General features: G+C 36.0%; 1 protein-coding gene across 1 annotated transcript in view; it reads right to left on the reverse strand.

Moving 5' to 3' along the window:
• Window positions 1–507: 507 nt before the first annotated feature.
• SLC17A6 (solute carrier family 17 (vesicular glutamate transporter), member 6) overlaps window positions 508–14,537 on the reverse strand; it is a 34,941-nt gene continuing 20,911 nt past the window's right edge. The window contains 10 exon segments of the mRNA XM_009334529.1: window positions 508–2,632; window positions 2,986–3,113; window positions 4,550–4,660; window positions 5,925–6,057; window positions 8,236–8,385; window positions 10,817–10,959; window positions 11,874–11,960; window positions 12,063–12,150; window positions 13,656–13,830; window positions 14,330–14,403. Of these exon segments, the coding sequence (XP_009332804.1) occupies window positions 2,300–2,632; window positions 2,986–3,113; window positions 4,550–4,660; window positions 5,925–6,057; window positions 8,236–8,385; window positions 10,817–10,959; window positions 11,874–11,960; window positions 12,063–12,150; window positions 13,656–13,830; window positions 14,330–14,403 (1,422 nt within the window). The 3' untranslated portion in view covers window positions 508–2,299.

Raw genomic sequence — 14,537 nt, forward strand, 5'->3', positions numbered from 1 at the left:
TTTTAATATATGATTTGTTGAATTTACTGATTCCTCTAGGGTCTATCCAAAGATGGACGGAAAGTAACATTATGTTTCAGTTAAGGAGTCTTGTTGCAGGAGCAAGAAAGGAAACAAATTCCAAGAACAGCAGTCTGTGATGCTTTTCATTTTCTTTCGAGAATGCTGATCCATGCCAGCTCTTTAGCTAACACAGATTAGTCTGCCTTTCCCAGTTTCGCTGCATTGGCTGGCACATCGATCCTCCTGCTCCTTTCTTTTCTACGCCTACTCCAGCCAACCTTATGAGAGGAGGAACAGCAATCTAGAGTTAGATGCCTCTCCCACCACACATTTGTGTGTGGTCAGAGGAGAGAGTAGACAATGCAGGACATTGGGTATTCAGCATACCTCCCAGCTGGGACATAAGATATCATCTCCATGTCAATAGCAGAATTTGTTCTGCTGTGACTATAGTCACCTATATTAAAGTGCATCTAAAAAAATGACAAGAAACTACAATGGTCCTTTTTTATATAAAAGGATAAATAGAGCATTTTATTAACACTTTTTGCAGCAACAAAAGTGACACAGTCCACATCTTTTTCATTAAACACAGCAAAAGCTATGGTCACATTTTACATCACTTTGAGGCACAAAGCAAAATATTTTTTTCTTAAGGTCAAGGTATGATTTGCATTAAAAAAAAGGAGAAGAAACAATCCTCAAGTTGTATATTGCGGTAGCAGGGTTTCCAATCACTAGCACAATACAATGAACAGACCAAGAATCCAGAATGGATTATTACATACAATAATAATCATTTGATTGAATTAAGAAATGGATCATTGTTGTCATTTTAGAGTATTAAGAAGTGGTCTGGTGTTGCTAACTTCAGTTTGGTTCAGTTCGGTTTAATCCCAACAACCCCAAATATATACAACAAGCTAAATGAAGGTTAATATATAGTCTAGAAGATTATGCACTTCATAATGCATTGCACTTATTGCTTGGTACACTAATGTTGCAGTCACTGTTGAGTTATGCTAAAAAGACAAGCGTGATGCTTGTTGGCTTCTTTCAACCCAACACTAGTTATTTGCCACTTTGGTTTATTGTGAGTTTATATGTCACTCATATTCAGTGTCCATTATTATTAGGTTTAATCGAAAGACAAATACATTTTTTATTTCAGGGATTTCTAAAATAGCAACATTTTCTATAATTACAGTATCTTCAATAAACATATCTATGTATACAACTGTGGCACGATGTGTAAAAATATGAAAGCTATTAAGGGAAGAATAAGGGTTAAATTATTCTCTGTTTTTTCTATTGGTTTCAAAATATTCTGCAAAACAAATACATCCTTTTTCATAGGGCTACTTGCTCATAGTAAATTTCTCTTTGGAATTTTGTAAAAGACTATATCTTTTTCTAGGTTATATTGTTTTTTTCTCTCTTTCTAAAGACACCAGTACAAAGTTGGAGTATACTGTAAAGAAAAGAATAATAAAGCTTGTTTTCTGATAAAGGGATTTGACAGTCTGCATGAGAAGTCAGGCTTAGCATTATGTATTGTTTTTATATTAGTTGATAAATGCAGGGAAGAACATGATAATGCCTATAATTTCATAAGATTCTGTAAAGAATAGAAATAAGAATTTGTGCCCAAACATTCAGTATAAAACTCCTAAATAATTCCTTTATTCATCACAGAGTAGCCTGCAGCATGTAATCACGATAAACATACAATATGCCCTATTTGTTCTTTGGGCTTGATACAATTACCATTAAAGGAACTGGATCAATCCTCTGTAAATGCCTAGGACTCAACCTTTCTTCTTTAAGAAAACTCTTGTCTTAGACTAAACACACAATTCTTACATTGCACTGAGTAAACGTGTGTATTTAACACAATCTCTTTCAATACAGTGTAACAAATATATAAGTGCATTTTTAATGATCAAGTAATTTTGGCTTTCTAAAAAGAGCATTAGATGTGCCAACTTGGTTGCTTAGTTGTGCTTTAATCCTTAGTTACGAGTTTTAGCTCTTGTATACTGTAAGTATATAATTGCCTCTATAGTTTTGACCAGTAAATCCTTAAAACTCTAATGTTTATAGAACGAATATAACCTAATGAAAGTGATGACATGTCACAACTCATACAGATTGCACTTTAATGGATTTTTTTTACAGTAAGACCTTCCTGTTTGATATGTGTTTACATGTTTATACCACATTTTATTTCTGTGTGCAAACAATCACAATGAATTTAATCACAAACACTACAAAATATACCCAATATTTAGGTTTGTTATGAATAATCTCCTTCCTTGTAGTTGTATGAGTCTTGTACTTCCTCTTGTACAAATTCCTCTTTTTTCTCCCAACCATTAGGCCAGCCACCGTTGACCTGGGTTGTAGCACCATAAGACTTGGTGGTACCGTAATTTACATAATTCTGAGTAATGTCCCCTGTCTCTTCAGCAAGTTCATCTTCATGAATAAAGCCACATTTCTCTTCACTTGTCTGTTCAGGGTCTGCCCAGGGTTGTTTCTCTCCTGAAGCAAATATGCCATAGAATATAACACCTCCATAATGAACTAAAGCAGCAATGAGGAAGACATACTGCCACTCTTCACGTGTCTGTAAAGAAGAAATTTGCTAAATCAGAGTAGTGTGTAGACTTATCTAACTCTTCTGAGCAGAAAGATTTAAATTAGAGATTGAGGCAGTGACAGTCAGCACAACTAAAACATTTAAGTGTCCAGTTTCTAATTATTTCTTCCTTTGAACAATCACTATTCATTAGCCTACAAAAGGATTGACCTAGTGAACATATAGTGAAGCATGCTTCAAATTTACAAGTTCCCGGATGCTATCCCCTAGAGGTCCCAGACTCTAATACGGATATTCTGGCAAGTCGTGCTATGGAAAGGTCTTTTTCTTGAAACCAATGGTATTAAACTGGAAGATTTGAAAACTGTATTGCCGTTTACCTTGTTCTTTGTCATTGCTCCAACAATTATAGGGCAAACCATTCCAGACAAGGTCCCGACTCCATTAGAAATCCCCATTAAGATGCTGGCATACCTCGGGGCAATGTCTAAATGGTTGACATTGAATCCTGCAATACAAAGGTCAGCAAACATTCATACCAAAAGCAGAGCATTACTTCAGTTCTGAAAAGTAAGGCTATCACTTGACAATTTTACTATGACATATTTGGGCTGTTTAATTGCATTTCTTTTTCTCTAAAAGGCTTATAATGGTTAAATATTCCTAGAGACACTCTGGGTTTTCATTTTCTTTTAAAAATATATTCTAAAAGGATACCAAATGTATTTTCTTCCCAAAATTGCAGTTTTTTAAAAAATCCCAGTAGTGACTGTGTGGAGTAGAGAACCCAGAAGATATTTAGGCAGGGAGAAGGTTTATATTTTTGCAGTGTCATTCATGACCATTTCATGCTGTAAATAACACATCATTTCTTCTTCCAGCTGGTACCACTTTCCTTTCCTATTGCCCACATTTTTCTTTTTGTCACACAGACCAGCAGAAGGGAGTTCCCTTCTGTTCTTGAGTGGTAAAATGAAGGAAGTAAAAAGACAGTATGTATAAATGATTTATTAATTATTTTTATAAATATTTCTTTGTTCTCTTGTATTTCCAGCAGCTTAATTCTGTTCAAATTTATGCAGTAGCTATTTAAATAATCTTAGAAAAAACACATGCTTCTCTGAAGTGACAGAACTCATTGTCCCCAAAATAAGCACTTAAGTAAGTGAAAACAGAAACCAAATCTTTGGATACAGAAAGATAATAAAAGGGAAAAGGCAGGCAGTATGATATGGATAACTGTTAGAAAAAGTGCAATACACTTTTCAAGTTGTACAAAACAGGCATGATACGTTGCAGAATACGTGGGATTAAGGAGAGATTTGATTAAGGAGAGTTTAGATGTTTGGCACAAAAGAAAAGAGAGCGTGTTTTAGACATAAGGAACCAGCATGGGAGAGGATGCGAAGATCACAGTGGGAAAACAAGGGAAGGCCAGGTGACTTGTGTTTGGGAGAGGCAAAGGCAAAGGCAAAGGGGAAATACATATCAGCAGAACTTTAAATCAGAAAAAAATTGCTAGTAATTAGGCCCCAAAGTAATAAAAAAATGCAACACTAACAAAGCATTAACTAATATACAGTGGAAAAAAATAGTAAAAAGCCTATATTTAAACAGAGACATGTAAATTCAGGTATCATTGTATAATATCAGTCCATTTGTGTTATATGTTTGATTTCAAGAAAAATCTATGGTGTACATTAACACCTTACTGAAAAGAAAGTCTAATTTGCTGCAATGAATATGAAAAAATTGAAGCATTTCAACAAAAATAATCTAATATAGAAGATGTGGTACTGATTGTGCTTTCCTTTGTAATGATCATAAATCATGTCATTTGGAATTCTGAGGTTTGTTTAAATTACTGTCAATGAATAAAAACCCAATGAGATGTTCTATCTCTTAAGATAAAATAATTTACTAATAACACTTATATAATCTTACCAGATATGGCGAATCCACTAAAGCCTACAGCAAGCACTAAGAATGAAATAGCCACTCCTTTACTGTGAGAATATCCCACCACGAGAAGAAGAGTTGCTTCCATACCAAAACCTTGGGAAATCATAAAGAAAACCAGGCATCAGATTTAATTCCCCCTCAAATATTGCAGGCCTTAGGATATGGTAATATTTCATGGGAAGACAGCAGCAAAACATTACCTCAGAGTGGAATATAATCAGGTATTTCTTTCATCCCTAAAAAACACATGTTCTTGCTATCTCACGTAATCCTTATTTTATTCTTCGGATGCTAATTTATTGTTACTTCCTGTCAATTTTAAGATGAAAAGAAATACTTGTGATTTGGTCGGGTCATTCCAGCCAACCCTAATGGGTATATACGCTTAAGCTGCCTATGAATTTTACAACCCTTATCACAGTGTCCTGGTTTCGGCTGGGATAGAGTTAATTTTCTTCCTGGCAGCTGGCACAGTGCTGTGTTTTGGATTTAGGATGAGAATAATGTTGATAACACACCGATGTTTTAGTTGTTGCTGAGCAGTGCTTACACTAGTCAAGGACTTTTCAGCTTCCCATGCTCTGCCAGCGAGAAGCTGGGAGGGGGCACAGCCAGGACAGCTGACCCAGACTGGCCAAAGGGACATTCCATACCATGTGACGTCACGCTCAGTACATAAACTGGGGGAAAGCTGGCCGGGGGGGCCGCTGCTCGGGGACTGGCTGGGCATCGGTCGGCGGGTGGTGAGCAATTGCACTGTGCATCACTTGCTTTGTATATTCTTCTTCTTATTATTACTGTTATTATTTTTTTTTATTTTATTTGAATTATTAAACTGTTTTTATCTCAACCCACAAGTTTTCTCACTTTTACTCTTCCAATTCTCTCCCCCATCCCACCGGGGGGGTGGGGAGTGAGCGAGCGGCTGTGTGGTGCTCAGTTGCCCACTGAGGTTAAACCGTGACACACAGCCAGGATTCAGCTCATGTGACTTTAACCTCTCGGAAGTCAGATACATAATCTCAGGTAGTTGTCTGGGCTCTCTTAGTGCAGAGGGTGTTTAGATGAGGAGCTCAGATTCAGTAAGTAGATAAGGGTAGGCAAATTATCCCCCAAAAGCCCATCTGTTTCTTTAACAGTCTCAATGCTTTTTCAAATACCAAACATCTATATTGAAACTGGGAACAGGAACAACTGTGTTTACTTTTATTTAGTAACCACATTTGTAATACACAAAAAATGCACAAAGTATTGATTCATAAGTACATAAAACCACACTGTTTGTTTACTGTATACAGCATACTATATGGACATTGAACCTGTACAAGAAGCTTTTTAATAAAATAGGAAGACTTACCTCCACAGTTCATTATCTTTCTCACAGTAGTGGTTGAAAGAATCTGCCTGCTTCTTAAAAAGTCTGCAATTTGTCCCCCAATAGGAACAATAATTGTCATCACTAAATGCGGCACAGCAGATAAGATACCCACCTAAAATGATCATTAGAATTAGCAGAGTATAAACCATAAGAAAACATCGATTCTTCATTTTCTGAAGCATTCAGCAACGAATAAATTGTTTCTCTTCAATTTCAGGCTATGTGCTAAAACTAAAAATTTTAACTTGGTTTATTAAATGAACAAAACTGGCGATCTTAAGTTGTCATTGTATTTTGTGAAGGACAGCCAAAGTTTTTAAGAACCTCTGATGCTGTGGCACTTTTTGTTTATAGATTGTTTTCACAGTTTATATTTAAGCTAATGGCTTTTTTCCTCTGACTTTCAGCCCCTCTGCCCTTTCTTTTCAGAAAATTTATGATCAGATGTGTTGAACTGAATTGCTACATTGCTATTGGTGATGTGTTTGGCATAGCCTTGCCCAGCAAACCCAACATGTCTAGACAGATTCCCTGTGGATTACATCCTCACATGCACAGCGGCCATTTGCCTTTGATTTCTGACCATCCCTCAAGCTTCAAATTTCACATGGGCAAAAGATATGTCTGAGAAACTCCATACGTAGTGAAAGATAACATACTAAATATCCATTGACAACATTCAAAGTGCTACACATACTAGCAAAGTAACACATAGTAATTTTGTGATGACTGTTCCAAGATGTAATAATATATTTGAAGACCATTCCTTCAAAACAGGATAGGGTATCTGTGAGCATGGCACGAACTGCCACCTGCTATCTCCTGTCAACATAACTGCCTTGCAGATAGTTTGGTTTAGTACACACGGCATTTTGTTCTAATAGGGAATTCTGATTATTGTGTATATCTGAAAAAGTGCTTAAGCACAGGGGTTTTTGCATAATTCCTGTCTGAACAGTGTACCAGCTGGCCTGATGTCTGACTTGAGTTACATCAGTGCCCAGAGCAGACTGACTCCATGAGAACAAAAAGAAAACAATTTTCTCTGCTCTTCAATTAAAGTTGTGATATTGTGTATTTCACTGCAGTTTATATAGGTGACAACTGTGTTGTGACAGCTAGCTTCATGTTAATAGATGTTTATCCCAATAAGCCAGACATTAACTATGAGTTAACTATGGTATTGCAGTTACTGCTTTGAGGTGTTCCTGACTAAATAATAACTATTCATTTATGAGCATCCATATCCACAGCAGGTGAGAACTGACTTTGCTGTCATCGTTTACAAAGCTCTGCATTTCTTTGAATACACTCTAAGAAAAGTCTTCTAGAACAAAATGATCAGTTTAATTCTATAGGATATGACCATTCTTATTGCATGCATAACAGATGATGTTTCAAGCATAGCAAAGCTTCTTAAAATAACTCCAGCTAAAGATGGAAACCCATCTTTAAATGCAAGATGGCATTACATAATTTTGACAATACTCCATAATATGGCAACACTTTGGAAGCTACTCATCTAATTGTCACTTCCACCACAATTTAGGGTGCCAATACCTCATGGAACAATATCAAAAGAATACAGGTCTCACAAAAGCACAAGCCCCTGTCACTTTCACAAGAAGGAAATCTGTATTAGTTGAAAGCTTCCTATACAGTCTGAAGGCTTGTTTGCATGTATCCATATTTACATTACAGGTCTGATCCAAAATTCATATGAATTATGCGGCACCTTAGATCATCCCTATGTCTCATATTTTGCCACCATCTCTTTCGCTTCCTAAGTGAAAAAGGGGGAACAGTTCTCACCACATTAAAGGGGGATATAGAAAGTTGATAAATTGTACTATCCTTCCTAAAACTAGGTTGTCCTGCTTTGTAAAATGCACCTGGAAAAATGGAACTACTTGTCAAAGTTTTCTTTACAGCTTCAGTGGGATCCTGCATCCCCTGGGGTGTCAGGGACAGAAGTGTAATGCTTGTCTCGATACCTTTCTAATACCATGCATGATCTGTTTTCAAGCACTTAACTGAAGGTCTTTTTGCAATATGGCCCCAAGTAAATCATCACTAAATCTCATCCTGCCTTCACCTTCCTTTGTCATTGTTGTTACTTCACTTAGATGTGCTGGTCAAGGGAACGGTAACTGGGAGGGATAAGATTTAAGACTTGTAAACCCATGATAAAGACAAAGAACACTTTTCTTTCCTCCTCCTAATAAATAACACAAACGTAACTCTGATATTTACTTAGCTAAGATAAAAGCTTTATATTATTTTTACATACCTTGCTTATTTCAAATCCAAACACTTCCTCAAAGTAAGCAGGCTGACTAATAAGCAGCAAGTAAAAAGTCCAGCTTCTACAGAAGTTTGCAACAATTATTGCATAGACTGGCATAGATGTAAAAAATTTTCTCCATGGAGTTTTGTATTTCTGAAACATAGAAAGGGGGATCCAATCACCATTTGATCATTATCAACTGTCTATCTTCCCTTTTCTTATCTGTTATTTTTACCTATACTCCAACAAGCTCATATATGCACCGCTTTATGTATCTGAATTCCAGTGACTTCAATTATCATAAAGTACACGCATCGACATTTGGATGATCAAGATTTAAGTTAAAACATAAGCAAGTAAAAATTACTACAAAATGCACAAGTGGAGAAACTCAGTGATACCTAGCTGTATCATAACACTCATGTACAAGTGCCATTATTTCAATCATGTAAATATGAACATAAGTCCAAAATAATAATATGACTTTACAAGACAATGTTGCTGTATCTAAGGCAACAGTCAGATTTTACACTGTAAGTACACAATTTCATCCAGATTTATTTTAAGGATGTATTTTAACATTTAAATCTTAATCCCAGCATTCTGAATAATTTTTTTATCTAACCTCAGCTGAAACTGCTTGGTCAATGTATTTTTTGTTTATTTTCTTGTACTTTTAAAATTAATTGCATAATAAATAAAAAAAAGACAGATGGACAGAACTGCAATCCTGCTGAGTCCCAGCACCTCTCCATGAGCCTGGTGTTCTGCCCATCTGTGTTGATCCAAGTACGGGATCCAGACCCAGATGAGTGTTTGAAAATCGCTTCAGCAAGGTTTCAGGCTGAATTTAGTCTACTGTTGATTTAAATACTGGCTTTTCTTCAAAGAAAAACAGCCCAGAGATGGATAGATGCAATACCTTGTATACCTATTAAATTACACGTAAGTGAGAGCTAAGGATTAAGTATGACTTAATTAATGTGAAGCCAGCCAGAAAAGCTAACTTGATACTATGGGAAAAATTTCAGCCTAAATATTTTAGAAGCAACTGAATGATACAAACTAATCACTTCCAAAAAATGTTTAATTAAAAAACAACAATAAAAATTAGACAGAAATTATCCAGCCCAAGTTAGAACTATATGGACATCCTTTGAATTATCTCATTTCATGTCAGATTTTCAAAAGCATTTATAGGTACAAGAAACCATGAATGCTGCTGAATGCTATTGGATATCAACCCAGACACTCCCTCAAAACACCTAAAAATGTCAGCTATCAAAGAAATGACTATGTAATATTTCCAGTTCCCTATTTAATCTTGATCAAGGGTTTTTTACTAAGAGAAAAACGGTTTATTCCTGAGTTCAGTCAAGAACCAATATTCTGACCAATTAGAAAACATAATGAAGTGTGGTAGTGAGGGTCTACTGGGAATGGGTGGTGTATAAATTTGAGCAGATGAAGTGAGGCTTAAGAACCAAAATCTTTTTACTTTCTTGAATTCATAAGCATGGTGATAGTTTCTTTAAAGCTTTTCAATAGTTAGAGAAATAAGAAAATTATTATTTAGCATGATAGGATTAAGTGGCTAGAAAATTATCTGAGTTCATAGCTGGTTTTTTAGGAGTTCTTGAGAACTAATCCAGTACAAAACTAAGTCAGATTATGACAGGCTTGACAGCGTGTTTCCGGCAAAGTTACCACGATAATGGGGAATGTTCCTATGGCTCTCCTAGCATGCTCTGTTGCAACTTACAGTCTTTCTTGCAAATGAAACATAGAATAGTCAGGATTTGCTTTTTTTCTGATGTTCTGAGGACCTCAAGAGACACTGAGTAGTGCTTTTCCTCCAGTGTACTTTTAGGAAGAGTTCCAGGAGGGATTATATAGGAAGGAAATTAACCACTTGAACTCAAGGTACTATGAAAGTGTCAATAAAGCTGCACTTTCAAATGTAGCTGGAGGGGTTTTTTTTATACTTTGGACTAGAAAAAGAGGCATAAATTCCATGAGTGATCTGCTAGAAGAACTGGAGACCTTATTATGGCCTTTCAGTACTTAAAGGGGGCTAACAAGGAAGATGGGGACAAACTTTTTAGCAGGGCCTGTTGCGATAGGACAAGGGGTAATGGTTTTAAACTAAAAGAGGGTAGATTCAAACTAGATATAAGGAAGAAATTTTTTACAATGAGGGTGGTGAAACAGGTTGCGCAGAGAGGTGGCAGATGCCCCATCCCAGGAAACATTCAAGGTCAGGTTGGACGGGGCTCTGAGCAACCTGATCTAGTTGAAGATGTCCCTGCTCACTGCAGGGGGTTTGGACTAGATGACCTTTAAAGGTCCCTTCCAACCCAAATCATTCTATGATTCTATGATCCTCTTCATTCAAAAGAAATACCCACTCAGAAATCCATCAGCAGATTTCAGATCTCCCCACCCCCAAAAAAATTCAATTGTTTGAAACATGTTTTTCTGTCATAAAGAAGAAGGATGTTTGATTTTTTTTGTTGTTTCTATTTGGGTTTTTTGGGTTTTATTACTATCTCATAGGAAACAAGTGTAAGAGTAGTATTCTTACTTCCATTGCACCTAGGAGGTTGGCACTCTCTCCAATGCTTTCTTCTATGTATCTCCTTTCTTCATCTGTGATCGTAGGATGCTTTGCAGGACTCTCATATGAAACCAAAAGCCAAAACATGTACCAGACTATACCAAAGCTCCCTTTGGAATGGAAAGAAAGACTTTTAAAAGATGCACAGTAAAGCAGCAAAAAAAGAAAAAAATCTGTGAACCATTGTAACAAATTTAAATGGCAATTGTTGTTACTGCTATTCTACTGAGTCGTTCTAACAGAGAGTCGGATCCTGCAAACAATATTTGTGCAAAACACATGCAGAGCTGGACCACAGTGAAGTCTTCTTTGTTTCATTTACAGAATTATTTCACTGTAAGTGAATATTCACTGATATTTTAACATAAATTTGTACAATGCAATGCAATGAAACAGCTTCTATTTCATTTCACCAGACTGTAAATGAAGTTCCATTCTGCTTTAAGCCACTGTTGCTGATTACTGCCCTAATTTTTTTACCTGCAAAATACAAGATTGTGGCATTGTTTTCAACATAGCAGTGCACTTCCTGAGTAATTTATTAAATTTCTCTAAGGTTTCCCCCTAATTCACATCAATTTTACACTGCAGAATGAACTCCTTCGGGACATTTTTTTCCGTCAGTGTAAGTTAAGGTAGCACAACTAGTGTGAATGAAGTTATGTTGGTCTTCAGTTAAAAATCAGGGCATCTTAGGCAGGGCAGGTACTCTAAACTTACAGTTTTATAAACGAAAGTGCGACGTTACATGATCTGAGATTCTATTGATCTGCATAGCAGTTTGCACTACTTGTACTAGAAGTGATGAAGGTTTCACCATGAACTAGCTTCTCTTCTTATTTAACAATGTTGCTTTCCTACTCTCTCCTTTAAATTCTGTTCTTTCATTGTCCTTTTCTCTAGACTGTATTTTTAGCTTTACAGACCCACTTCTCTTTTTTTTTTTTTTTGGCCTCTTAATTGTAGCTTTTACATTTTTAGAAAGGTCATGTAATATTGGAGTGAGATGAGCAAAAATGCATACCATACACATAGAATACAGAAGACCACCCAGTATATTGCACTAGAATTCCAGCTAAAGGCATTGCAATAACAGCTCCTGCATAGGAACCTACAAAACAAGACACGTGTGGATGAAAAGGGAGAAAAATTCAGTCTCAAAATACTTTTCCATTTCAAATGAAAGAAAGACAAAAAATACAAAGTTACTTACCACAAAAGGAAGTGGTTGCTAACCTACTTCTTTCTAATGGGGGGGCCCACTTGCTCCAAATACCGTGGCAGGCAGGGTAGGTGACCCCCTGGGGAATGGGTGTGCCATAAGTTAGCTAATGCTGATCAATCACTCAGTTCATTGTCTTTGCATGATTTATTCTTTTTTAATTGCTACAAACAAGAAGTTGAGAACGCTTTGCATTTCTATAGTCAAGTCTGAGCACAGCCATAGAAAAACTTCAATTTCTATTAAAGTTGAAATGGGTTTTGTATATCACTCCAAACCATTAAAGAGGCCTTATGAAACAGATATAAAACATAATTATTTCCTTTTGCTCCCCGTCCCCCTTCCAGGAAAGAACTGCAAAGAATTAAAAAGAAAAAAAATCTTAATGCACAAGTACCAGAGTCAAAGGAAGGATGAAAACACTGGAATGTTTTCTGGAGTCTTTCTAATGCTGGGCTCATTTCTCCAACCCTCAGCTTTGGTGGCCTTCTAACTTTTTTGATCTAACATTTAAAGTATAATTTAGGAAATACAGATTACTGTTCCACTGCTCTAAAACTAGAAAATAAGATCAATAAGAGCTTAAAAATACAATGTTAAGAGAGAAGTTTTTCACTACCTTTGTCTTTAATGAAACTTCTAGAGCACTTAAAGCAAATAATTGGCTGACATTAGTTGGTTTGATTTTAAACCATCTATATTTAGGTCTCTCTTCAAAACCAGCCTTTAGCTTAATGATAGGAAAACTACACAGAAATCACGGCGTCTTGCAATGTTGACATTTTAGAAAATTTAATATGAAATATACATTAATTTGTCACAAAATTCATGCTTAAAAATTATGGTGTATGCATAGTTATATACAGTAACTTTTCTCTTAATTTGATGTTTAGTTTCCTATGCAAGAAGTAGAAAAAATTAATAACTTTTGGCAAAGGAATGGATCATATTTACACAGGTATACTTTAAGAACTTGATTGAAGGTTCCCTAACTTTCAGGCACATTCTGCACCCTCTTTTGGAGTCTTTTTATACAATAAAGCACATGAGTTAAAACCAGCTCATGCAACAGAAGTGTGTAGCCCTGAGGAACAAAGAACCAGCGATCACAGGCTTAAAAATCTATTTTTCAGTAAAGACACAAACAAACAAATAAATTTAGAAGGCAGGTTCAATTTTTTTCTCTCTTAAATCATGGTAAATCTCTCATTCATACCAACAAGAGCATGGTCAGGGCCTGTGATAGAATAATTCTTTGTTATAGATTTAATCTGTGAGGCTGGACAGAAAATAACTCTTGAGAATAGGACCAGTATAAACCCTATGCAGTACAGGATTTCAGTGGAACTTCAGTATTAAATACATATCTCACCAGCTTCTCAGCAAGGGAAAACTTTGCTATGTAATTTTATAGGTGAAGGGAAATCAGATAGCTGTAATTCATACATTGAAATCCACTGCACCAAAAATCAGTAATAAACTGAAAGCAATTTTTATTTTCCCCTGAGGAGTTACAATTGCTAATTAAAAGCTAACAAGCTTCTATCACATTTACCAGTTATTTTATAACATATTTTTCCATACCTCTACAAGGCCCTGCAAGATCCTAACAAAGATGACACACCCATAGTGCACCCTGGCTGCAGATGGTATTAACATGTTGAGGGAGGATGTCAGCAGTATAGCAGCACCAAATACTCTGCAAAGGTGGGGGGAAAAAAAAAAGGAAAGCAAGTAACTTCAGTGTTGTTCCAATAGACTTATTCCACATATGCTCACATATCAATATAGACATATTTAAACATATGTTCTTTATGTAGGGAATATACTAACTGCTGGACTGGATTAGTGTCTACTTCCATCTAGTGTAATAACCTGCCTGATAAGACCCAGACCAAACATGGACGTATACATCTATTTAGCTTAATTTCCTAAGGAAATACATCTTATGCAATCACAGGTATAGATCTTACTCTCCCTACAAAAATTTCCTTTAATTTTCACATCTATTTCAACCAAATCTGATTGAATTCACCACCCCCTACAGAAATTAGAAATTAGGTCTCTAAATGGTTTGCAAAAACAGGTGGCCAAGTAAAAGAGAGATTCTCGTTAGTACTTTAATTGTAAGAAAGCGGCACCATGCATTTACACTTATAAAGCAGAAGAGAATACACTTTTATAAATGCCAAAGCAGCAGCAGCAAGAATTTCAAACAGAGCTGGGATTTTCTTAGACACAAGAGTTAATCTGGAAACACATATCCATAGAAAAAAGAGTGTTCTTTCTGCTGGTTTTTCAGAGGCTACTCATTGAATATTGCTGATTTTAACTCCTAGGAATTCCTTCAAATAAGGTACATTACAAGGTCTAAATAAATGTGTGAAGCGATGATTCATTTTCAAAATTCCACTGCTTCGACTGAATTTTAATTTGATTCAATTAATATCTGCCCCTCGTAGGAGG

This window comes from Pygoscelis adeliae, unplaced genomic scaffold (genome assembly GCF_000699105.1).
Source record: "Pygoscelis adeliae isolate BGI_AS28 unplaced genomic scaffold, ASM69910v1 Scaffold171, whole genome shotgun sequence".
Taxonomy (NCBI): Eukaryota; Metazoa; Chordata; class Aves; order Sphenisciformes; family Spheniscidae; genus Pygoscelis; species Pygoscelis adeliae.